This window comes from Diospyros lotus, chromosome 14 (genome assembly GCF_014633365.1).
Source record: "Diospyros lotus cultivar Yz01 chromosome 14, ASM1463336v1, whole genome shotgun sequence".
Classification (NCBI taxonomy): domain Eukaryota; kingdom Viridiplantae; phylum Streptophyta; class Magnoliopsida; order Ericales; family Ebenaceae; genus Diospyros; species Diospyros lotus.
In genome coordinates, this window is record NC_068351.1 from 3,881,189 (window position 1) to 3,907,642 (window position 26,454).

General features: G+C 34.0%; 3 protein-coding genes across 7 annotated transcripts; all 3 read left to right on the forward strand.

Moving 5' to 3' along the window:
• The first annotated feature begins 158 nt into the window (after nucleotides 1-158).
• Nucleotides 159-26,239, forward strand: LOC127789877 (protein SHOOT GRAVITROPISM 6-like). 3 transcript variants are annotated; one of them, XM_052318935.1, is made up of 6 exons: nucleotides 159-295; nucleotides 24,540-24,611; nucleotides 24,697-24,782; nucleotides 24,889-24,983; nucleotides 25,997-26,109; nucleotides 26,205-26,239. In XM_052318935.1, the coding sequence occupies exons 1-5, from the start codon at nucleotides 278-280 to the stop codon at nucleotides 26,002-26,004; spliced, it is 279 nt and encodes a 92-aa protein (XP_052174895.1). In that variant the 5' UTR covers nucleotides 159-277; the 3' UTR covers nucleotides 26,005-26,109; nucleotides 26,205-26,239. The 3 variants fall into 3 exon arrangements, with proteins under 3 accessions (XP_052174895.1, XP_052174894.1, XP_052174893.1); XM_052318934.1 differs by lacking the exon at nucleotides 159-295 and adding an exon at nucleotides 20,923-21,059; XM_052318933.1 differs by lacking the exon at nucleotides 159-295 and adding an exon at nucleotides 21,018-21,157.
• LOC127789873 (UDP-glycosyltransferase 73C3-like) lies at nucleotides 15,395-17,341 on the forward strand. Its single transcript, XM_052318927.1, has one exon. The coding sequence runs from the start codon at nucleotides 15,410-15,412 to the stop codon at nucleotides 17,093-17,095; it is 1,686 nt and encodes a 561-aa protein (XP_052174887.1). The 5' UTR covers nucleotides 15,395-15,409; the 3' UTR covers nucleotides 17,096-17,341.
• On the forward strand, nucleotides 18,578-20,886 carry LOC127789876 (anthocyanidin 3-O-glucosyltransferase 4-like). 3 transcript variants are annotated; one of them, XM_052318932.1, is made up of 2 exons: nucleotides 18,578-18,650; nucleotides 19,394-20,886. In XM_052318932.1, exon 2 carries the CDS (start codon nucleotides 19,404-19,406, stop codon nucleotides 20,637-20,639), a length of 1,236 nt encoding a protein of 411 aa, XP_052174892.1. In that variant the 5' UTR covers nucleotides 18,578-18,650; nucleotides 19,394-19,403; the 3' UTR covers nucleotides 20,640-20,886. The 3 variants fall into 3 exon arrangements, with proteins under 3 accessions (XP_052174892.1, XP_052174890.1, XP_052174891.1); XM_052318930.1 differs by lacking the exon at nucleotides 18,578-18,650 and adding an exon at nucleotides 18,715-19,062; XM_052318931.1 differs by lacking the exon at nucleotides 18,578-18,650 and adding an exon at nucleotides 18,920-19,207.
• Nucleotides 26,240-26,454: the final 215 nt, after the last annotated feature.

Here is a 26,454-nt window from a genome sequence, read left to right on the forward strand (position 1 = left end):
CTTCGAACTTTTGAAGTGATAAGCAAATATGCAACTGTAAAAGATTGAAGTAGTGCCTCAATGGATCAAGGATGAGATTCATGATGTTCTTGCAAGTGTTAATAGACTGCAACATTTGCATATTTCCATTTTCTTCCCTTACTTTTGGTTAATTTATTCAAATCAGTGAGCTAAATTGTCAATTTTCCTTGACAATGGCAAAGGATAAAGCGTAAGAAACAGGAATGAAACATCCACCACTTCCACAACTAAATGATCTGTTGGGGGACCAATTTCAATGATTTTAACTTGTCAGGTGACAACTAATCTTTGCTCTTCTTGATTGAACTGTGTAAATAGGCTGGTCCTAATCCAGATTGCGAAGCTTCTACCATGGCCTGTCAACATCAAAAGGTGACAAGAGAACTCTCAACTAGTCATCAAAACCTGTGGCATACTACCATCAATAATCTAGCTAATAACTTTAGTAGGATCTCAATTTGCTCTATTGATGGAATAGAGACAATTTGACATAAAAATACATTATTATCATAGATTGAGCATTTAGATAAGAGACCTAATCCTGTTAATCTTACTTATAAATAGGTTTTCTAGAATAATTCACTACAAAAAATTAAAGTTTTAGCGACGAAAAATTTCATCACTAAAACATCAAGATCCGTCGCTAAAATTTTTAACGACAAAATCAGTGACAGGAATATCTCCTATCGTTGATCAGTGATGGGTTAAGACCCATCACTGATTTAGCGACAGGCCAATCCCCATTGCTAAACAAAAACAATAATAAAATAAAAAGAGTATTTTTTAAATAAAAAATTTAAAAGATAAAATAAAAAAAGATTTTTAAACGTAAATAAAAAATAAAATTATTAAAAATTTATGTAAATAAAAATAAAAATATAAAAAATTGATATTTAATTAATATTCAAAAAATTGTTTATATTTTATATTTATTTAAAAATAAATTTGTTTATATATATAAATAAAATTGATGATAATTAAAAAATTATTTTAATTAATTAAATAGAAATTAAAAATATATTTATATAATCATTAATTTAAAAATAAAAAATTAAAATTCATATAAATTTATTAAATAACAAAAGTGAATATGTAATTCAAACCAATTAATTTAATTAATAAAATATAATCATAAATATTCAATTACAATCATTATTGTTACAATCATCATCATTAAAATCATCGTTTTGTTCCTCATTATCATAAAACTAGTTACTTGATCCAGGTTGAGTCGACGGTCCAGATTGCTGATAAAGGTGACTCGACGGGCTAAATTGTTGTAACGTCATTATCTGTCTATTCATCTGCTCCTGCCATACTATTATATGTTGATGCTACTGACGCAGTTGCACTTTCTCATTTTGCATATCTATCACCTGGGTCCGACAGAATGCAACTAATTTTGCACCTCGATCACCTGGGTCTGAGCGAATTGCAACTCTTCGTTCATCTGGGTGACCTTCACTCTCATTTGTTCTAATTTCGACAACAACCCATATGAACCACTGGAGCTGCTATCGGATCCAACCAAGTATGACTACCTACCTTGAGAGTTGACACCGTAAACATGACCTTTCTTGTTCCTACTAGAGACAGTCTAATAAAAAATGTGATGCTCGTCGACTGTAAGTGGGGAGGACAATTCACTACCATCGGTTGATGCTGAAGATGCCTTTGCACTTAATCTCTCGAATGAATCCTATATAAATTAAAATATTGACGTTGTTAATTAATAAAAAATAATCATTAAATTATAATATTAATTAAATTGTACATAAATAAAATTACCGCGACGGTCTTTGATCTATTATCAACCCATACTTTTTGTCCTCGATCATCCTTCCGAGTGTGGGTTCTCCTGAAAATCTTAAATTCATTGGGCTCACGATCTAATTCATTTGCTTACATGACAAATATATGAAGTAAATAAAATAAAATATAAACCATTATATAAGTTTATAAAATTTACATTTAAGTAGAAAAACTAATTACCATATTTCTTCAATTCTTAGAGAAAAGAATGGATCTGTCTGTGCGGACTAACCCACCAGTGTCGGAGGCGCAATTTTTTTTGTTTTGTTCTACTTATTTCTTGTACTCGTCTTCATCCCACTTTACCTGCAATGCTCGTCGCACCATCGAATCTATCAACTCACCCTTATCAGTACCTTCTTTAATTTTGTTCAAATTATTTCTGAAACTTTTCCAACCAGATTTATCCCAAATGATCTATATACAATCACTCTCATCGGGTTGCCACTTGAACTCCTTCTATATGAAATTAAAAATGAATAAATATGTATAAAATTTTAAATTGAAACTTTCTATAATTAAGAATTGCAATTACACTAACGCTAAATTCTTCTAGCCACATCCATCGTGTTAATTCTGGCACGTCATCCCAACGAAGCCAAGTTTTAGTGTATCGTCTCTTCGAAATCTTTGATAGTACACCTGGTGGGCCAACATCAGGGAAAAAATTGTAAAACCAATATTTATCAAGTAAGCACATGCATTTCTGTGTATAACAATTACAAACAATCAATTAAAAATAATATATATAAGATACTCACTTATCACAATTTTGATTGCAGGATAACACTACTCAATGATCAACTCGGTCGGTATTAACTGGCTTAGATGGAGTCGACTTAACATTCTACGCAAGAAAAGAGGACGAAGGATGTACATGTGGTGTCGGCATACATGAGTATGGGTATGAACCTCTTAGGGGATGAAAAATCGACCTATGAAAGGGGATAAATTGTGGTGCAGTCTCAGGTGGGTGAGACTGTAGTATAACCCATAGAATATGACATAGGGAGAAATGGTTGTTGGAACTAAGTCATGGAAACGAAAGTATGTGAGTGCGATAATTGAGGATATAAAGGAGTAGACGGGACAACATGTGTGAAGACAGAATAAGAAGATTGTGAACCAGCACTACTAAGATCTGGGAAAGGTGTATCCCTATAGGATCAACGTCTTTTTCTACCCCTACTATCCCTATCTCTGCTTGGTTTGAGAGATGAATGTCCTAACATCTGTTTTTGAGAATTACATGAAACATAAAAATATGGTGAAACGTACAAGATCACGGACATTCAAAAATACAAAAAATATTATATCATAGCACATATAAGTGAATTCATATATTCATAAATAGATCAATTTTCTTCTACATATTCATCACTATCTATGTCATCAGACAATAACTCTTCCTCGTCGTCTTCTGCTATAAATTCTTCCTCTGCATCATCATTTTCTTCTTGCTGAATAACATTTGAAACATCTATTTTCTCGACTATCCCATCTAAATCTTGTAAAGTACCTTTAAGATTATCATTTTGATCAATTTGCGGGAGTTCTAGTATCTCATTCTCCTAGAAATGTTCTTTCATGTTAGCTTCGGGAGCAATTATTGTAGCCCGTGCATTTGTTTTAATTACAACCATCCAATCATGTTTATCACGGTAAGTATCGGGGTACGATACGTTATACACTTGTTCAATTTATTGGGTAAATATGAAAGGATCATATTTCCTATACCTTCTTGACGATCAAACCTCCACAATACCATGCTTATCGTTGATTTTCGTTCCTCGAGAACTTGGATCGGATCTCTACAATACCATATTAATCATTTTTTACACCAAAAAACTAAACTAAACAACAAGTTTTTATTTATTTTAATTATTTATTATTGTCTAATTTTGTTAAGATTTGTCTTCATTAAACCTAGAGTAAAAATATCTCGTTTAATAGTCAATTTTTTTTATTTATGTCTACAAGGTTATTTAATAGCCATATTATTAATTATTAATTAATATTAATAGTAACATAATTTTATAATTAAAATTAAATTAAAAATTAAAAATTTATTCAAAATTTAACCTCTTTTTTAAATTTGGGAACGCACAACCCCCAATTAAACTCTCGTGCTTAAATCTTGAATCCCACCCATTCATCATTAAAAAATTAAAAAACATATATTTAATATTTTTAATTTAAAATATATAATTAATAAAATTAAAAAAATAGAAAATATTCTTAACCACAAAACTAATACACAAGTTTTTATTTATTTCAATTATATATTATTATCTACTTTTGTGAACATTTATTTTAATTAAATTTTTAAAGTCAAAATATCTCATTTAATAGTCAAAAATTTTGATTTAGACCTACGAAAATTATTTAACAACCATATTAGTAATATTAATAACATCATAATTTTATAATAATATAAATTATTTTAAAAATTTACAATTAACAAACCTCACTGTGAACTAAACCCTACCACCACATTTAAAACCCCCATTGTGATTATTATTAATTTAGTTTCAATGATATATTATTATCTAATTTTATTAAAATTTATTTTAATTAAATTTAAAATAAAAAAATCTCATTTGGTGTAAAATAATTTTATTTCTACCTACAAAAATTATTTAACAACTATATTATTAATATTAATAACATGAAAAAATTATAATTAATACTAAATAAAAAGTTAAAATTTTATTTAAAATTTATTATTAAAACACTCCCCCAACCAAATAACCCCCACCCACCCACTGTGAACCCGCCTTCTTTTATTTAATTTTAATTTTTTATAATTAAAATTAAATTAAAATTTTAAATATTATTTAAAATTTAATAATAATTTATTATTAAAATCCCCTAACCAAACAACCCCTCCCCCACCCACCCACTGTTATTTTTTATAACCAAACAACGCCCACCCACCCACTGTGAACCCTTCCCACCCACGCCCCCAAACGGCGGCTGTTATTTAGTTTTAATTTTTTATAATTAAAAATAAATTTTATTTAAAATTTATTACCTCGCAACCAAACTACCAGAGCCCCCCCCCACCCAAAACCTTCTAGCTGTCTATTCTTTTGAATTTAATTTTTTATTTAAATCACATAATACATAATAATAATTTATACAGAATATGTAATAATAATTGTTGTAAGTGAAGCTTCAAATACGACATCGTTTCTGGCAGGGGCTGGAGAGTCTTTTGGCAACCCTTATGACTGCCCAAAACGACAGCATTTTGGACCCTGGGTGGAGGGCCAAAACGGCAACCTCCCTGCCATTTCATTTAACGTGCTGATCCTTGTCTTTTAGCCTGTTTCTCTCCCGATCGTCGATACTCTGCAATTTCCTTTATACGACTCGATCTCTACCGCTTGAGTCTCCTTTATATCAGCTACAGTTTCCTCAGGATCAGGTGGGAGACAGCCTCCGATTATCCGCTGCATCTAGGGTTTGTTCTGATTATTCTCTTGTTCTCATTCTCTCAGTTTCGATGTTTCTGTTTTGTTCTATTCTCTAAGTTGTAAGAGTCTAACCTTAGATTGTGGTTATGGAGCGGAGTTAAATGTTCTAAGGGATTATATTTCTTGTACAGTGAGATCAGAGAATTGTTTTGTTTTGGTTTTGTAATCGGTGGCTCGGTGACTGTAAATTTTTTATCCCTATAGTGCAGTGAACTCCCTTTGTCAGAGCTCAACGTGGACATAACCATCTTTAACGGGTGAACCACGAAAAATCTCTTGTGTTGATATTGTGTTTTGGTTTATGCTTGTTTATGGTTCTTTGTCCATTCTTTTGTGTATGAAATTGTTCGCTTCTATTTGAGTTAAAAGATGGTTGATTAGGGTTGAGTTTTTCGGCTCCTCCCAACAATAATATATATAAAATATATAACAATATAAATATAACATAAACAATAATAAACATGTAATAAATATAAATAACAGAAATATTAAGATTAACCGTTAATCATTATAACAGATATATTAATGAAGTAATAAATAACTATTTATTACTTAACAATTAATTATATAATATCTATTATGTAAGAAATATTTAATATTGTATTTTAAATCACGGTTAACAGCTAAAAACATAATGTATAAAAAAATAAATACTTTCAATTCTTGGTGAGGTCCATCTCTTCTAGATGAAGACTAAATTATAACAAAATAAAATAGAGAGAAAAAAATTGTAGAATAAGGGGAAGAAGAAATTTGATAAGAAAAGATGAATTGGAGAGAACATGGAACGGAGGGCGTTTAAGTAGGGGAGGGGGAGAGGGGTGACAAGTGTCAGCAATAGGTTGGTGCCCGTCACTAATACTTGCTATAGATTCAACGACGATCCCGTCGTTGAACTTGGCCCCTCCCCAAGGCGCATTGGGGAGGGGGCGGGCAGTAGGTGCCCGCCACAATCAGCAACAGGCACTTGCCTGTCTCTAATTTAAATATATTATATATTTTTTAAAATTAATTTGTAGAATCAATAAATATATATTTTTTTAAATTAATCTATATTTTTTTAAATAAATAAATAAAATTATTTAACTAAATATTTTTCAATAATTTGTAAATTTATTATTAATTCTAAAATAAGAAGTTAAAATTTATTTTTTCAATTTTTTAAATGATTAATAATTTTTATTTATCAATAATAATAATTATATAAAATATTTTACTAATTAATTTATAATTTTAAATTATATATATTCTTTAAACTAAAAATTATAAGCCTATTAAGAGGAAAGTAAAATCAACAATCATTTGCGACAGGTAGTCGCCAGTCGTAGATGAAAGAGAATTAGCGTCGGGTGATTGTCCGTTGCTAAATAATATACTTTTTTTAACTATGAAGAATAATATCATTCTTTTATAGATATTTGAGTTTTTGACTTCAAATTAATTAGAAAACATAAGTATAAGAGGTAAAGAAAGAGGGAAAAAATTAAAACTAAAAAGTGGTACAAATAAAACAGTAAGAGTACTGGAAGAACAACGATAGAAATGAAATAAATTATTTTTTAATTAAAATATTTGTTAATAGTATATAAGTTTATTCTTAATTATAAAATGTGAGGTCAACATTAATCTTTATTCTTTAAATGATCAATAGTTTTTATGTTATAAATAATAATTATATAAATTATTTGACTAATTAATTTTTAGTTTTAAATTATATATATTCTTTAAATTAAAAATTATTTTTAACAAGTGCATTTAATGCAGCTCAATCGTCCCAGCGGCTCGATTTTGGCATTTTTCGCCCTCAATTATAAATACTTGGCTGGTGCAATATTTATGGAGTTAGAAAACATTAATTACAAGTGTCTAAGTGTTCTAACTTATAAGTGCTCATATTTTATCTCTCATGGTTTAAATTGATACAATTTTTCTTAATAATATTGTTGCATTCATTGTTGTTATTTATTTTCTAAGCCTTGTATCAATTGAGAGATATTGTAACTGAAAAGTTTAATTATCATATTCTCCTTTTTGATTGAAACTTTTTTTTTTTTTTGTATTACTTAGCAAGTGCTACAAGTATTGTAAGAGGTTATATCATCTAGCATTCTTGCTAGAAAGCTTATATATCTTATGGATAGGATAAGTCTCTTAAGAGAAAAACAAAATGAACAATCATCTCTTTAAAAATGCTCCTTGAGATAAAGTTGAAGATCATTTCGTTGATTAAAAAATAAAATTTTATATTATTGTTCAAATGAGTAAGACAATATAGATATAATATAGTAGTAAAAAAAACTTTGTAGTCTTGTTTTATATTTTTTTACTAAAAATATTGAAAATATTATCAAAAATTATTAGTCATCTCAATTATACAATTAATTGAAGTGTAACATAGTAAAAAATTTAGTTACCCAATTAAATATATAATTTTGAGTATGATATTACAATTAAAAATATGTATATGCTAATGGGAAGTTCTTACTCTACTATTAATAAAAATATGTACCTGCTCTCGAAAATTATTTTCCTAGCGAACGAGTCATTCTTGCATTTTTCAAGAATTGAACCTTGGATCTTCCAACCTCCAAAACCTTACACACGTATGCGTGACTAGCTAATCTGAATGTCTCATTCATTTATTATGCACATAAATATTTTTATTGTATTTTTGTTTAAACTTTTTAGAATTACATTTGCACTCTAATATTTTTCAAACTTATTTTCAAAATATGTTTGAAAACTCATTTTGAATTTAATTTGTAATTTTATGTTTTATTAATTAGCAACTTAAAAAGGAATATTTCATCACTAATTTTGAATTTAATTAAAAAATTTATAAATTATATATTCAATAATGAAAATTTTCATTTTCAAATCAGATTTTAAATTTAATTTAAATATTTTATGAATTTCACATTAAATTTTTATAAATATTTTGTTAAAGGTTAATTTTAGTAATATTACAAAGTTTCTGTGTAAACTCTTGAATTATATCGCATGACATCATCTAATTAATGATGAAATTTAAAACAAGTGAAACGAATCATCTGAATATCGTGGATATTATTTTTATTCTATCTGCATATTATTCAATTAAAAAGATGGGTATTCCCTAAAGAATAACATATTACTCAATAATGAAGATCAATCTCTTTAAAAAATATATGCGTATATGGGGAACATCTAGATTTTTATTTATGTACTATTACGTTTTTTTTTTTTTTACAGTCATTTGAATTTTTTGTTATTTCACTACACTTCTTTATTTATATTTCTAAGTTAAATTTATTTTTATATCTGTATTTTTTATTCAATTTAACCACTTTACTTTGATGTGTAAGAAAAAAAGATAAATATAAGTACATAAATGTAATCAAAATAACGAAAAGTTTAAGTTGTCACAATTAAAAAAAAGTATATTTAATTAAATTGAGTAAAAATATAAATTTAGTTATTAAAATGTGAAATTAAAGTATGAATTTCACATTTCATAAATTTAGTTGTTAAAATATAATTTTTTTCCATTTTTTAGCGACGGATATTGTTCCGTCGCTAAAGTTTTTAATTTTATTTTCTTTTTTTTTCAATTTAGCGACGGATTTATTCGGTCGATAATTTTTTAATTTTTATTTTATTTTCTTACTTTTTTAGCGATGGACGTTTTCCGCTGCTCAAGTTTTTAGTTTATTTTTTTCAATTTTTTAGCAACAGACTTTTTTCTTTGCTAAATTTTTAATTTTTTATTTTAATTTTCCCTTTTTTAGTGACGATAAAAGTCTGTCGCTAAATTTTTTATTTTTGAAATTATTTTTTTCTTTTTTAGTGACGGACTATTTTCGTCGTTAAATTTTTTTTTATATTTTTTCCCTTTTTTATCAACGGACTTTTTTCATCACTAAATTTTTTATTTTTTTAAATTTATTTTTTCTCTTTTTTTTGTGACGAGTCACCCGTCGCTGATTTTGTTGCTAAATTCAAAACAAATTAGCAACAAACAAATGCGTCGTAAAAATTTAGCGACAGATTTTCGTCGCTAATTAGTGACGAATTTTGTCTCGTCGCTAAATAATGTATTTCTTGTAGTGATTGTTGATTGCCCACAACATAAGAATATATAAAATAAAATAGCCATGTTATTGTGGTTGTGTGTTTAGATTGTGTGACACGAGTCAATAACTAGAGCCCTTGGGATGTGTGACTAGTTAACTAGATTAGGGTGTGTGACTAGTTAACTAGAGTTGTGCATATTAAAATGACTTTCAATTTTATTTATGTCAATTTGTATTATAAAAGGATTTAAAATTGTCTATTAAAAAATTAAATGAAAAAATTCTCTCATATTATTGGGAGATTGCAAATGCAAGTATGTTTAGACCAAACCATGCTAAGTTATGTACTTTTTTAAATTTTTATATAATATGTGTGATTTAATTATCACACCGATAATTTAATAAAAATAGAAAATCTATCCCACAAACAAGATAAGAACTTGTGCACACCTGGAGTCTTCTAAGTCCACAAGAGTATTATTCTTGAATCATCCTTCTTAGAAGTCCAATGTAGTTTATATTGAACAACATAGTTAGGAGACACTAGGCAAAGTTGTTGATCCAATCTTCTACTCAATCAAATACCATACCATGAAGATAATAGAAATTACCCACTCATAAAAGAAATAAGAGAACAAAATATGGAAACAGAAAATTAGAAGAACATACACACACAAAGACTTAAGATTTTATCTTGGTTCAGTTTCCCTTTCAGAAAATCTACATCCAGACTGTTGTGAATCAAATATAATACAGAATTTTTTTTGAAATAACACAAAATTTTCCTTATTTATCAGTTGTGCAACACTAAGTAGATTTTGCTCAAACTTTAGCATAAACAAAATATCTAAAATAAGTTTCATACTTTTTTCTATCTAGAGTGCAATTGAACATTTTTCCTTCAGCTTGTACAATATCTCTATTTCCCATTACGACTTTGGTTTTGATTGATCTATCTAAGAATTTAAAGAAGCTTGCATCTTTGGTCATATGGTTGCTGCAATCACTGTCAATATTCCAAATGTATTTTTCTGGTAACTCACAAACTTGAGATGAAAAAAATAGATATTCTTCAAGTTGTGGTTGTTCATCAATGAAATTGACTTGCTGAATAAGTTGTTGGACGAGTTGCTGTTGAGTTTGATTTTGCTTTTGCTCTGCAAAATCTTTCTATATGACCTTGCTTCTTACAAAATTGCATTGAACCTTTTTCCAGCACTTATCTTCAGCATGATTTGTTTTTCCACAAGTTCCACAAGGCAGAAATTTTCCTGTTTTCATCTTTTACCATTCCTTTATTCTTTGTGGAGCTTTTCCCTTATGCTTTGATGAATGTCTCTGGGTCATCTTTAGTTGTTGAAACGAATGTTTGAAATTTGTAGTATATGTTCTACATTGAAGTTGGAACACAAATATTGCTTCCTCTTATTAGTGACAAGAATATAGAGTCGAACATGGGCGGCATATGTCATTAGGCAGGAAGCTCAAACAATGGCTTGAAACTTTTATCATATCATTTATATGTATATTATTTTAGTGATATTTTTTTTCAGTAAACATTTCACGCTAATATTATGATTTTCTGTTCTGCAGTTATGAATCATTTTGAGGGGGCTTTCCTTCTCCCTTTTTATCATTATTGAGATGTTATGTATAAATTTAGTACTTGTATACCTGGCCTTTGATATTAATTATATTGCACTTATTAGCTAATATATAAGGATGATGTTGTTCGGTGAAGTATCAAATGATGTCGTTTGGGTTAAAGGTTTGGAGGGCCACATTCGGCAATCACAGGGTGTCATGCGATGCTTGTAGGATGGCCACGTGACAACCATCCTTTTCTCCAAATGGACAGACTTTTCTATTGGAATATTGATCGTATTACACGACCTTATCCTGGCCATCCATCTTACATTTATAGTGCTCAATTCTAGCTATCAAGACGTGCTATTTATATCTTGCATTGGGATTTGAAGTGTGTGGAAGGAAAAAGGGGTAGAGAGAGGGAGTTCTGATTGGCCAAGAGTTTTGGGGGTTTCTTCATTTGCTCTGTATATACCAGAGATGGCAAACGGGCCGGCCCGGCCCAGCCCAGCCCGCCACCAAGTGGCCCGCGGGCCGAGCCAAATCGGCCCGCTTAAAAATGAGCCAACAGATTGCTGGCCCTAGCCCGGCCTTACACGGGCTCGCAGGCCAAACGGGCCAGCCTAGCCCGCCCAAATTTTTTTTTTTCTGTTTGATACCATTTTTGGCCATTTAGCCCACTTTGACTACGTGGCCCACTTCCGTTTACCTACTTCATTCTTTAGTTGCAGTCCAATTCCCTTACACCTCTGCCATTCTCAAAGTTGTAATGTATTATATCAAAAGTTATAAAATAGACAAATAATTTTATAGATATTTAAAATAATTAAAATTAAATTAAATAAGAAAATGGCAGCCACCGTAACTAAAATGCTGCAAGGTTACACATTGTATCAAAGAAAGTGGTATGTGGCAGTAAACTGGTAAAGCAATCCAATCACAAAACATTCAACTATCTAACCAGAGAAGCAATTAAAATTACTACTACATGACCATACAAATTTCAGATGAAGAAAAACAACATGCTCAAAGAGCCATTTCTGGAGGCCAAATTACAAATAAGAAGAAAAAAAATAATTAAAAATTATGTCTCTAATCTTCATCCTCTTCATCAACAACAACATTTGAGTCTTGTTTAGAAAGTCTTATATCATCAATGCTTGACTCCTCCTCCTATCATCATCTATAATAAAAAATTACATATGTTAATTATTTATCATATAAGAGAAATGTTTAATGTTATGTTAAATCTCAGATATTAGAAAGTTTAAAAAAAATTACCTCCAAAACCATGCAACCAACTCCATGTGCACAAGAGAGCTTGAACTGTTTCATCATGCAAACGACTTCTATACTTGTTCAAAATACGAGATCTAATGCTAAAAGCGGACTCTGATGCTACGGTTGTTATCGGAATACTCAATATATCACAAGCCATCTTTGCAATAATTTCCCCTCTATTAGCTCGCTCTCTCCAATATGCCAAGACATAAAATGCTCCCGATATTGGAATCCTTGGCTCTTCCAAATAAAGATCAAGTTGGGATTTTCCGGCATCCTTAGAAACTTGGCAATCAAATGCTTCAAAATCCTATCAAATAATCAAAAAAATAGTCAACCAAATATTTATATCAATTATATATGAACAAGTTTTTTAAAAAAATATAGACTTACATCATATATATTTTTTGACTTCTTTGCTTGTTCACCTCCAATGGAAATTTGTGATCCACTAACATTTGAGCAAGGCATTGAACTTGAACTTGAATTTGTGATCCATTAACATTTCTAAACCCCTTCCACTCAACCATATTAAAGGGAGCACCATGTGAAATAATCATCTGAGCAATAAGTTCACGATTTACTTTAGGGTCAAATTTTTTTCTCTTCAACTTTCCTTTATAATCAATTAAGCATATCTCCCGCATCATTATACTTAGAAATCATCATACATTTAGGAATATGACGACTTAAATGAGAGGTTCCTGATTTAGATAGACATGAATATTCTTTACCACACCCCTTGCATTTACACCTTGGTTTGCCATCACTACCAACACCAATTTTCACAAAATGGTTCCATACATCAGAGGTTAAAGTCTTAGGCTTTTTTGATTGTGATTGTGATATGGATTCCTCATTAACATTACTAGGGATTCCTCTCGAAATTTGATCATCACCATCCATTCTAACAAAATAATCCACACTGTAAACAATTAAAACAATTCATTTTAAATTATGATCAAATTTAAAAGAATCCACACTGCAAATAATTAACACAAAATTAATACAATTCATTTAAAAGAATCACACTAAGCAGGGGAATAAAACTTGAACTTACCTTTAACTAGGGAACAGCAGGCAGGCGGCGTGAGAGCAAGGGCGAGCAGCAGCAGGCAGTGAGCGAGAGAAGGCGAGGGGCGAGACTGAGAGTGAGGGGCACGGGCGACAGAGGGCGAGCGAGGGCGAGACAGATGGCTAGAGTGAGGGGCGCGGACGAGGGTGAAGGCGAGGGCGAGACAGAGAGCGAGGTGAGGGCGAGGGCGAGACGAGGGTGAGGGCGAGGGCGAGACAAAGGGCGAGAGGCGAGGCTGAGAGCGAGGGGCACAGGCTGTTTGGGGGGGGGGCGATTAGCCGGCCGGGCCAAATCGGCCCGGCCTTAAATATGGGCCAGCAAAATGCTGGCCTTAGCCTGGTGTCGGGCCGAGCCCCAACGGGCCAGCCCGTCGGGCCAAGCCCATTTTGCCATCTCTAATATATACCATTTTTTTAGTTTTTATGGTTTGATAGAACTTAATCTCTAATATGTATTTGTGATTATTATGACATTTTTGTTAACGAACTAATGATATATAGAAAATGTTTGTGAGTCGTGTTTGAGGGTGTAATTTTCGTTTCTCATATAGTGCTGTGAGTTTTACTAGCCAGAACTCAACGTGAATGTAATCCTGATTTATAGTGAACCACGATAAATCCTTAATCTCTTTATTTCTTTTCAATTATTGTTTATATTATGTGTGTGCATATGTGTATGCTTCCGACCATGAAAGGTATTTTAAATTCTTTGTGATTGAAACTTGTTTTGGTATTCTCTTGAATCCTTGCCATTCATAACAGCAAGGAAAACAAAAAAAATCGCAGATGCCAATCGGTATTAGCTAGCTGAAACTTTCAGTTACAACTAGGCTTGGTGTGGTATCTCCGAGTATAAGCTTTGTTTACTTGATATATGATAACAGCAAAGCATAATTTAGTTAATATTACAATATGCATGTCTCTATATCTATGACAACAATCACGAGTCCTTATACGGGGTCAAATCGGGGTCAAATAAATTAATAGACAGACTTACAGAATGGGAGTTAAAAAATTAAAATACCCTCACTCGCATTGTATTAAAAAAAATGTAATGTAATGTGAGCGAGGACATTTTAGTCTTTTAACTTTTATTCTATAAGCTTATTTATCAACCTGTCTGGATCTCAAAAAATTTTCCAACGATCACAGGCTTAATTTGATTAGATAAGGTCAGCCATTAGGATTTAATTGGTAGCCGTCTTCGTCAAGCCCTTTTCACAAGTGAGAACAGCATATGCAAAGTTAAAAAGCGAAAATTAAAAGGGGAATTGGGTTCTCACCCTCTTCATATTTATTGCTCCATCCATCAAGGCCCTCTCTCCATTGCCATAAAATGGAATGGAATGTTAGTATGAAACTATACGCTTAATACTTAATACAACAACTATCTCAGCCTATTCTTTGTTGCTTATTTCCTGCAGAAGGTGCTGAAAACCTTCTCTCTCTCTCTATCTCTCGTGAAATGCAATCGTTTTATTTTATCCATGATAATATCTCTAATATTATTATTATTATTTTTGGTATGGATTAATTAGATGTAAATTACAACGGACAAAACTTTATGTCGCAACCCAAAAAGTAAAAAAAAATAAAAATAAAAATAAAAAACTAGCTGGAAACCACCTGATCCAGCATTTGGGTAAAGTGCAGTCATATTTTAATCGAAATGGTTGATCTTGTGAGAGATTGAAAAGTTCTAAATAAGAGAATTGCAGGGGTGTAAATGGGTTGCAGTCCCATTCAGACAACAATAAAAAATTTGCATTTTGCAACCCTTGAAGCACATATTGACTTGCAGTCTTTGTTTATATATATATATATATATATTTATATTGAAGCATATATTGACTTGCAGTCTTTGTATATATATATTTATATGAATTAATATAATCATATAAATAAAAGTTCCATACAAAACAAATATGACTATTTGAATCTATTAATTCTGAAGGAACAAACCAAGATACTGTTAAAATATGTATAATAGTGTTCATCACAATGACGCGTGTATTGAGCAAACACTTATTGAGGAAATCATTTTTCTCGGGGAAATCACAAGGAAAACAAGACAAATTAGTTTCCACTTCATGATGAATAAGCATGATGAGATACCTCCAGTTGCTGCACATGCACAGCTTCACACCTAAAAAAAGAAAGTACAAATGGCGTAGAGACAAACAAAACGTCCAACCCCAAGAAACTCTGAGAAAAGGACACCATCATCTAAATCAGCTGTGGATCTTAAACTTGCCCACCATGGCCAATTCCTCCACTTCTCCGGCAACCCAAATGCCAATCCCTCCCCAAATTGGCCATCTTCAGCTCCACTTTGTTCTGATCCCTCTCATGTCTCCGGGCCATCTTCTCCCTATGGTGGACATGGCCAAGCTTTTGGCTCAGCATGGTGTCACAGTGACCATACTCACAACTCCCGTAAACACTGTTCGATTCAAATCAACCATTGATCGAGCAGTTGACTCCGGGCTGCAGATCCGGCTGCTGCAGCTCCTGTTCCCGGCCGCCGAGGCCGGCCTGCCTGAGGGCTGCGAGAACATGGACTCACTGCCCTCCAGAGCCACCATCAAGAATTTCTTTGATGCTTGCAAGATGCTGCAGCAGCCATTTGAGGAGCTCTTTGCCAAGCTGCAGCCCCCTCCAAGCTGCATAATTTCCGGGAAAAATCTTGCTTGGACAGTGGAAACAGCAAGAAAGTTTGGGGTTCCCAGAATTTTCTTTGATGGGATGAGCTGCTTTTCGTTTTCTTGTACCCATAATTTGGAAATTTCCAACGCTCATGGGGCTGCAGCCTCCAAGTTTGAGCCTTTTCTGGTGCCTAATTTGCCCCATCAAATTCAGCTGACCAGAGCTCAACTTCCTGAATCACTGAATCCGGGCTCACCGGATTTAACTGAAGTTCGAGATAAAATGAGGGCAGCCGAGAGTGTAGCAGATGGGATCCTGGTGAATACTTTCGAAGAATTGGAGGCAGAATATGTGAAAATGTACAGAAAGATTAAGGGTGGGAAAGTCTGGTGTATTGGGCCAGTTACATCTTGCAACAAGCTGAGCCTGGACAAGGCTGAGAGGGGCGAAAAGGCCTCGAAATATGCTCAAAACCAGATACGCGATTGGCTGGATTCATTTGAGCCTAACTCAGTAGTTTATACCTGTCTTGGAAGCATATGTGGCCTCACAGCTCCACAACTCATAGAGCTTGGGCTAGGCCTGGAAGCGTCAAACCATCCCTTCATTTGGGCGATGAGATCATCGGGTGGAGAGAAATCACAGGAGTTGGAGAAATGGATGATTGAAGAGGGGTTTGAAGAGAGAAGCAAAGGGAGGGGCCTTGTGATCAGAGGCTGGGCCCCCCAATTGCTCATCCTATCCCACAAAGCCACAGGGGCATTCTTGACGCACTGTGGGTGGAACTCAACAGTGGAGGGTGTTTCAGCTGGTGTGCCCATCATAGCCTGCCCTTTGTTTGCCGAGCAGTTCATCAATGAGAGGCTGGTGGTCGATGTTCTGGGGATTGGAGTCAGTGTTGGAGTTGAGGCTGCAGTGACATGGGGAATGGAAGAGAAGTTCAAAGGGGTGGTGATGAAGAGAATGGATGTGAAGTGGGCTGTGGAGAAGGCAATGGAGAAGGGAGAAGAAGGGAAAGTGAGGAGGGAAAGGGCCAAAGAGATTGGGGAGATGGCAAGGAGGGCAGTGGAAGAAGGGGGTTCTTCTTATCTCAATATGGAGATGTTGATCCAATATGTATTCCAACAAACAATAGGCAAGTAATTATTACACTTTTTTCCCTCTTTTTTTTGCAGCCATTACCCTTCCTTTCATGTGTATAGATTTCAAAGGGCTTGAATTTGGCTATTTATGTGTGTAGCCACAATAAAAGAGATTAGGGTTTAGATGGACTTAGTAGAAATATGCTGCTAGTCTTGTCTTCTTTTCTCTTGTTTTTTTCTTTTATTATTTTTATTTTAACTAGAAAATTAGAGATACTGTAAAACAATATAATATTAATTGTTACGTTGAAATTCTCAACTAAATTATGTATCACTCTCAATTGTGTGCTGACAATGAGCTTCTTATAATCATTATAATTTATTAATGTCATTTCAATTGTTGTTCAAAATAATTGTTTTAATATTTAAATTAAAATCACCTTAACTTATAATTAAAGTCAATAGTCAAAAAAATATTAAAATAAATGCCAAAAAATCCGAAAGGAATGCCTCACACCGATCACTTATACCCAAATACAACTAATTACAAAATATTACGCAAAAAAATGATTCAAATATGATAATGTTTGCATCTTAAAATATTTATCCATAAATAATATCAATCAATAGCTTTTTATCGTTTTCTCTTCCCCTTGCTACTTGCTAAAGACTAAAAAAATATATTTGAAACATGAAGGAAGTTGCGTGCAAGAATTTTGCAGCCCGCCACAACAGACTTGAAGAAGTAATTGCATGCATATATATATATATATATATATATATCCATGAAAGCATTGAAAGGAAGCTTATGTAGTCCCTTACATCACCTTTGAACATGTGACGTATTCACTTACACCATCTCCACTACTTTTACGACCACTCTCTGTCATGCCAGAACAAATTCAAAATTCCATAATTTTAGTTTGTAGAGTTTTATTTTCAATAATTTTTGGAATAATGCTATCTGTCATGACTAGATAGCATTAGTCTAATTTCTGTGTTTTATATTCTCATTTATGCTTTAAATGTTTTCATTTCTTATAAATGCTTTAAATTTAAATAAATTTCAAATTTATTATTGGCATAAAAAAACACCAAACTTTCAATCCTCAAATTTCAAAACACACACACACACATATATATTCTCAAAAAACAAATCATCAAGCATCAAACTTGAACTGTAAACATTTATGCATCATAGAGAGAGGTGGGCCTTAAAGAGGGACAAGTTGTTATCTTTAAGAAGAAAATGAAAACTTTTGTGAAAGATGAGCCAATATGGTAAGATATATAACCCTGTAAAGATGAGCCAATAATTAAAGAAATTATAGTTATTGAGTTGCCATGCATATTTTGAACAGCATAATTTTAATAATTAATTTAGTTAAATTTTGAGTGAAAATTATGTATATGTTATATATATATATATAATGTTTTGTGGCTATCTCTATAATGACTATATAATTATGTAAACTATGTATATGTTATATATATATATATATGTACTTTCCGAATGTAGAAGCCAACTGTCATGGGACAGTACTAGGTGTCGTGCACAATCAGGACTCCTCCAGCAATTCATATCTAAGTTTCAAGATGTTTGTGTAAGTGCTGAGGTAAGCCCATTTCCTACTGCTTTTTACAATGAATTCAAATGAGAAAAAACCTATAATGAGCTCATTTCGGCAATTTACGTCACCAATGTAACCGCCAACTGTTTATATATATAGACGCATTCATGCATCTATATCTATTATATGATTTTCATATATAGCCAGTTCACCGGCCGGCGAGCACTTGATCTCCTCCGGCTACAATGGCCTTGCAGAAGCACCGTGATCTTCACTTCGTTTTGGCGCCTCTCAACTCTCCCGGCCACTTCATCCCCATGATTGACATGGCCAAGTTGCTGGCTCGCCATGGCCTGACCGTCACCATTGTCACCACCCCTCTCCTAGCCGACAGATTCGCCTCCACGGTCGGCCGAGCAGTCGACTCCGGCCTCGCCATCCGGCTTCGCCAGCTCAGGTGTTGAGATCGGAATATGAATTGGGTCAATCTGATTTGGGTCGACCAACAAGGCCAAAATGACTTTCTTTTGTTTCTTTTTGATGAGTACCCTGTACCCGTGCCCCTGCCCCTGCTTGTTTTACATTATTGAAAAGCAGGCAAGGTACAATGACAATCTTGCCTCTGTCGGCCGATGAGTCAGTGAATTTGGCCCAAAAATCATTTTCCTTATATTATACCATTTACTTTTACAACTCTCTACATGAATAGCTCATTGAGACAGCCATATGATTCTGTCAAAGTAATAGAATTTATATTGATTTGAACGCCGTGTTTCTTCTAACTACAGGTTCCCGTCCATGGAGGCCGGCCTCCCGGAGGGCTGCGAAAGTGCGGACATGATTCCCTCTGTAGATTTACTAAGGAACTTTTATTGTGCTCTTTGGATGCTACAGCAGCCATTTGAGCAGATGTTTCAGGAGCTTAATCCCTCTCCAAGCTGCATAATAGCTGACAAAAACCTTGCTTGGATGGCGGAAGCAGCCAAGAAATTCAATGTTCCAAGGTTTTCCTTTGATGGAATGAGTTGCTTCACTGTCTTATGTACCCACAATTTAAGTGTCTCCAAGGTTTATGAATCAGTGCCTGAGACTCAGCCGTTTGTCGTTCCCGGCTTGCCAGACAAAATTGAATTAACCAGAGCTCAGTTGCCAGGAGTTTTCAATCCAGGCTCACTGGCAGTTCAAGATTTTCGCGACAAGGTGAGAGAAGCCGAGGCAGAAGCCTATGGGGTGGTGATCAACAGCTTTCAGGAGCTAGAACCAAACTATGTGAATGGACTCAAGAAGGTGAAAGCTGACAAAGTTTGGTGCATCGGACCACTTTCTCTTTGCAACAATGATGGACTAGACAAGGCTCAGAGAGGGAACAAGGCCTCCATTGATGAAAACCAGTGCTTGAAATGGCTGGATTCCCAGCAGCCTGGCTCAGTAGTCTACGCCTGCCTTGGAAGCCTATGCAGGCCCCCTCCTTCCCAGCTGATCGAGCTCTGTCTAGGCCTGGAAGCGTCGAAAAGGCCGTTCGTTTGGGCTGTGAGAGCAGGAGAGAAAGCCAGAGAGCTAGACAAATGGATTGAAGAAGATGGATTCGAGGAAAGAACAAAGGGGAGAGGCCTAATTATCCGTGGCTGGGCACCACAGCTGCTCATCTTGTCTCACAAGGCTTTGGGCGCTTTCTTAACACACTGTGGCTGGAACTCAACTCTGGAAGGCGTCGGTGCTGGCCTTCCAATGGTGACATGGCCGATGTTCGCCGAGCAGTTCTTGAATGAGAAGCTGCTGGTGCAGGTTTTGGGGGTTGGAGTCAGTGTTGGGGCTCAGGTTGTGGTTCATTGGTGCGAGGAAGATAAGTTTGGGGTGTTGGTGAAGAAGGAGGCCATTAGAAGAGCTGTTGAAGAAGTGATGGATGGAGGAGAAGAAGGGGAAGAGAGGAGGGAAAGAGCAAGAAAGCTTGGGAAAATGGCAAAGAGGGCTATGGAAGATGGGGGTTCTTCTCGCTTGAATGTGGCTTCATTGATTCAAGATGTCCTCCAATAAGTTAACGCCAAGTTCTAAGAATCACGGGATACTCTCTAATTGGAATTTCAGTTCTAGAGTTTCAATGAATTATTATGTTTAAGAGTTAAAAAAAAGGTATTAAGAATCGGGGGGTTCCATTTACCCTCGAACTTTTGAAGTGATAAGCAAATATGTAACTGTAAAAGATTGAAGTAGTGCCTCAATGGATCAAGGGATGAGATTCATGATGTTCTTGCAAGTGTTAATAGACTGCAACATTTGCATATTTCCATTTTCTCCCCTTACTTTTGGTTAATTTATTCAAATCAGTGAGCTAAATTGTCAATTTTCCTTGACAATGGCAAAGGATAAAGCGTAAGAAACAGGAATGAAACATCCACCACTTCCACAACTAAATGATCTGTTGGGGGACCAATTTCAATGATTTTAACTTGTCAGGTGACAACTAATCTTTGCTCTTCTTGATTGAACTGTGTCAATAAGCTGGTCCTAATCCAGATTGGGAAGCTTCTACCATGGCCTGTCAACATCGAAAGGTGATAAGAGAACTCTCAACTAGTCATCAAAACCTTTGGCATACTACCATCAATAAACTAGCTAATAACTTTAGTAGGATCTTAATTTGTTCTATTGATGGAATAGAGATACTTTGACATAAAAATACATTATTATCATAGATAGAGAATCTAGATAACAGACATAATTCTGTTAAAGTTCTCACTTATAAATAGGTTTTCTAAAATAATTATTGATTGGCCACAACATAAAAATATATAAAATAAAATAGCCATGTTATTGTGGTTGTGTGTTTAGATTGTGTGCCATGACTCAATAACTAGAGCTCTTAGGGTGTGTGACAACTAGAGTTGTGCATATTGAAATGGTTTTCAATCCTATATATGTCAAATTGTATTATAAAAGGATTTAAAATTGTCTGTTAAAAAATTAAATGGAATAATTCTCTCATATTATTGGGAGATTGCAAATGCAAGTATGTTAAGACCGAACCATCCTAAATTATGTACTTTTTTTAATTTTTATATAATATGCGTGATTTAATTATCACACCGATAATTTAATAAAAATAAAAAATATCTCCCATAAATAAGACAAGAACTTGTGTTGGCTTAAGAGTCTTCTGAAGTATTATTCTTAAATCATCCTTTTTAGAAGTCCAATGTTGTTTATCTTGAAACACACAGTTAAGAGACACTAGGCAAAGTTGTTGATCCAATCTTCCACCTCACTTAATCAAACACTCTATTCTCTAGATAATCAGAATTACCCACTCATAAAAGAAGTAAGAGTACAAAATATGAAAACAGAAAATTGAACATACACACACAAAGACTCAAGATTTTATCTCGGTTTAGTTTCTTTTTCAGGAAACCTACATCCAGACTGTTGTGAATCAAATATAATGCATAAATTTCTTTGAAATACCACAGAATTTCCCTTATTTATCAATTGTGCAACCCTAAGAAGATTTTGCTCAAACTTTGGTAGAAACAAAACATCTAAAATAAGTTTCATACATTTCTCTATCTAGAGTGCAATTGAACATTTTTGGCCATTTCCCAAAAATGGCCATTATGACTTCGGTTTTGATTGATCTATTTAAGAATTTAAAGAAACTTGCATCTTTGGCCATATGGTTGCTACAACCACTATCAATATTCCAAATGTATTTTTCTGATGACTCACAAACTTGAGATGCAAAAAATAGATATTCTTCAGCTTGTGCTTGTTCATCAATGAAATTGGCTTGTTGAATAAGTTGTTGGACAGGTTGCTGTTGAGTTTGACTTGTTTTGCTCTGCAAAATCTTTCTATATGACTTTGCTTCTCACAAAAATTGCATTGAACCTTTTTCTAACATCTATTTTCAGCATGATTTGTTTTTCCACAAGTTCCACAAGGCGAAAATTTCCTTTTCCCATAACCATCGTTGTTTTCATCTTGCATTCCTTTATTCTTAGTGGAGCTTTTCCCTTATGCTTTGCTTGGAAAGCTTGGAAGGCTCATTCGATAACATTTTTATCTTGAACCCCAGGACCCAAGCACTTACCACTCAAGCTAAACGCTGTAGTTGTTAGTTGAGGCAGCCACTTAATCCTATAAGTGCAACAGGTAGTGCCATCACCAATGCACGAGCCCTGCGGACCAAGTTTGTGTTAATTTTTGGGTGGCCACAACCCTACAAGGAATTTATCCAGGGACTACCAATATTAAACCCAACAATTCCCTCTCCTTAGAGTTGCGTCCGCGTGGACTCAAACCCATGATCAACTCTGATACCAGTTGAACCCCAAGACCCAAGCACTTACCACTCAAGCTAAAAGCTATAGCTATTAACCAAGGCAACCACTTAATCCTATAAGTGCAACGGGCAACGCCATCACTAGAGCACGAGCCCTACGAACCAAGTCTAGGTCAATTTTTGAGTGGCAACAACCCAACACTTCATACCTCTTTGAAACTCTTTTCTCTTGTGCCTGGAGCTAAGAGATAAGTTCTGCAATAATAAGAGACCTCAAGTCACACGATTCCTCTATAGCTAAAATCTTGGACTCAAACTTATTAGGGAGACTTATCATGATTTTTTCCACCACCTTTTGATCTAACATAGACTCACCATAGAATGTAATCTGATTAACTATTTCCATAAGTTTAGTAGCATAATCTCTTAACACTTTCATATTCCTTCATCTTCAAGAGTTCAAACTCTCTCTTAAGAGTCAAAAGCCTAACTGCCTTAACCCTGTCACTTCCCTCAAATTCTTCTTTCAATTTGTCTTGGGCCTTCTTTGTTGTTTCACAAGCCATTATCTTTGCAAAAATAACTTCTGATACCGCAGAAGGCATGTAAGTGCCTTGGGACTCTTGGTAACCTGCTCCTTATGCTTCTTAATTTCATTCGAGGTAGCATTTTCTCTTAGGGGTAGAACATGTGCTGCTCCTTGTGCTACTACATCCCATAGGTTGAGAGCTTTCAAGTAGGTCTTCATTTTAATAGTCCACACATTTGATAATTCTCACTAGAAAAACTGGAGGACCAGTTGCAAAGAAACTTCCTGATGCCATAACAAACAACTTTCAAATGTTTAGTTTAGTGAAAGGATGGTTAACTCATTTTCTCTCAAACACACAATGTTTAATCCCCAATAACAAAGGGAAAACAAAAGATTATACCTACAACCCGTAAGAAAATAGCTCTGATACCATGTTGAAATCCTCTCTCACATACAACAAACACAACTTACAAAAAACAAAAATTCAAAAAGATATTGAGAGAACAAAACTCAACACACTTTTCCATTAACAAAGGTTACTATATATAGCAGGTGATTGCATTTGACAAGATATACCTAACACAGCAATTAAAGTATTTCTTTATTTAGACAATATTCTTAAATTTAATGACATACACACATTCACAATTAATACTAAATTTCTTCACCATAATTTCTAGAATTGAACTCCAAAAGATAATATCAAAAAAAATTCACACATTCTAACACAGTGAAGGAAATAATGCTGTTTAAACTTGATGTTACTACGTTAGTTTTTTTTCAACTTACTATTGTATTATAAACATCACATGCTTGAGTAGCACAGACCTGTTCCTATTGCTTACTGTATTAGGATTATTTCTTTCTCACCAACTATACTCAAATGTTTATCTTGTACAGAAGCAAAAAAAAAAAAAAATTGATATAAAAATTTTGTAGCTTTTGTAACAGCAAATTTCATCTAGTATCTGTTGTAGATGGGTAATCCATTATTGCAAGATACTTGTCAATGCTACAAACTTGCTACTGCTAAGATTCTTGGTGTCTCTTCATGATTAAGTCATTAAGACTTATTTTTCCGTTTGCAAGCATTAGAAGTTATTCAGATGTTTATCTCTGGTCTCAGGTACATGCTGTCCTCCCACGCTTGGTTTTGCATCTTCATGATGATGATCTCACTGTTCAACAGGCTTGCAGGGTAAATGATAACTGTCAGTCTGTTCTCTTTTTCTTATTATGTTCTCCTGAGCATTTGTAACTATATGTAATCATTCATTTGGTAGAACACCCTAAAAAAGATTGCTCCTTTAGTGGAATTGGAAGGAATATGTGCACTCTTCAACACGCGTTGTTTTAACTCTGACCACAGGTATGCATTTGTTATAGGAATCTATAATTATACATCCATTTCCTTGGGGCTAGTGGCTTTCTTGTGGTGGCAAATTTCAGTGAGAATATCTGTTGTGTATTTACAGAAGTGACTACGAAGACATTGTCAGAGACCTGACAAGGCAGTTTATCCAACATTTGTCTCCCAGGGTTGATTTCTTACATGGCATCAATTATACAGGTTTGCATTCTGCTGAAAAACCTTTTGTTTTAATTTCTGGCTTTAGTGTGTTCCGTTATCTGCGTTAGGTTGCAATGAACCTCAAGAAATTATTTCCTGCATTACTAGAAGTAGGACACTGGGGTAACTGTTGGTTGACAATCTCAATTGTATCCTTTTTCTGAAGTTCTCCTTATTTAGTTGTCATTATGATGCAGGTAGGTTGGCAATCTTTTACAGTACCCAAACCACATCTGAGACAATTAGAAATTTAAGTTTTCACATTGATCCATGTTGGGTGATTGGTTGATGTGGGTGACCTTGGTAGCAATGGTCCTGAAAAAGAAGGGTATGATGCGATTCTACAAGTCTAGTTAACACTCGTGGAGAGTATTCCAGTTATCAATCTGCTCCAAAATATTTATTAATGATTTTCAGATGATATCCCTTTTCACAAAAAATAACCCAATACGTAAAAGTTATATCAGTTGAACTTCAAAATTCTGACAAATGCCCCAACAAGAAGGCGGCAAGAATGACCAAAGAGGTTAAGATATGATGCAAAATTAAATTTCCAGCTAAAATAAAATGAACAAAGCAAAAGTGGGAAGCCTAAGATTTGTTTATGCCCCTTAACCTCGTGTTTTGTTTCAAGTGATTTAACAATTCCCTTTCAAGTGGAATGGCTGATGCCGCCTTTGTGTTGGAACAATGGAGTGAACTGCGGTGAACCAAATACAAATACAACTCAATTAAATCAAGAGCTGAACCAGGTTGACAAAAACGCAACAATAAACTAAAAGTGTGCACTACATGCCAAATAACGGGGAATAATATTATCAGTATGCTTAAAAAGTACTTTTTTCTCAATAACTTGATAATTTATTCTGCTTGTCAAATCTGTCACCGAATTTGTTGCCAATTCACAAATTATTGTCCCTAAGTATTCTTAAGACATGTTAGAAAACTATTAGAGGTGCTTGAAAAAAACTATAATAAAACAAACTTTCACTTTGATATTCCTGATATTGCAGGCACATGATGCTCCTAGGCCAGTTATTCAAGCAAAGGCTGTGTACTTCTCTAGCTGCATGCTTTGCCTATCAGATGATCAACGCAACGCATCTCATCTCTGTATTATCCACAGGTCAATTTCAGATGCACCATTTAGTGTCAACTATTTGTTTTAGATTGCAGCTTAAAATGAACTCTTTGAATAAGATAATATTGGCTTCCTTTTAGGTGTTTGGTATGCTGGTAAGCAAAATGAGTAGGACTCCTGATGCAATTGTTAGAGCAACTTGCTCCAAAGCTTTAGCCTTGTTACTGAAGTCGACCAATTCACTCTCATGGAGAGCTGCTCGTCTTGATCTAGTGGAATCAGTTAGGAGGAGCTATGATTAAGAGCCTGATAGGAAATAGCAGATTGTGAACTGCAAACTGGCTTTGAAATGGGAGGTTTTGTACAGTAACTCTTCGTGATGAAGTTTAC

Excerpts from the sequence above, each read along its gene's own strand:
- LOC127789873 (XM_052318927.1), top strand. The coding sequence starts at position 15,410 with ATGATGAGATACCTCCAGTTGCTGCACATGCACAGCTTCACACCTAAA.
- LOC127789876 (XM_052318930.1), top strand. The coding sequence starts at position 18,851 with ATGGCCTTGCAGAAGCACCGTGATCTTCACTTCGTTTTGGCGCCTCTC. Across the intron at positions 19,063-19,393 it reads ATCCGGCTTCGCCAGCTCAG|GTTCCCGTCCATGGAGGCCG; the intron begins GTGTTGAGATCG and ends TTCTAACTACAG.
- LOC127789877 (XM_052318933.1), top strand. The coding sequence starts at position 21,137 with ATGGCCTGTCAACATCGAAAG. Across the intron at positions 24,612-24,696 it reads CTGTTCAACAGGCTTGCAGG|AACACCCTAAAAAAGATTGC; the intron begins GTAAATGATAAC and ends TTCATTTGGTAG. Across the intron at positions 24,783-24,888 it reads TGTTTTAACTCTGACCACAG|AAGTGACTACGAAGACATTG; the intron begins GTATGCATTTGT and ends GTGTATTTACAG.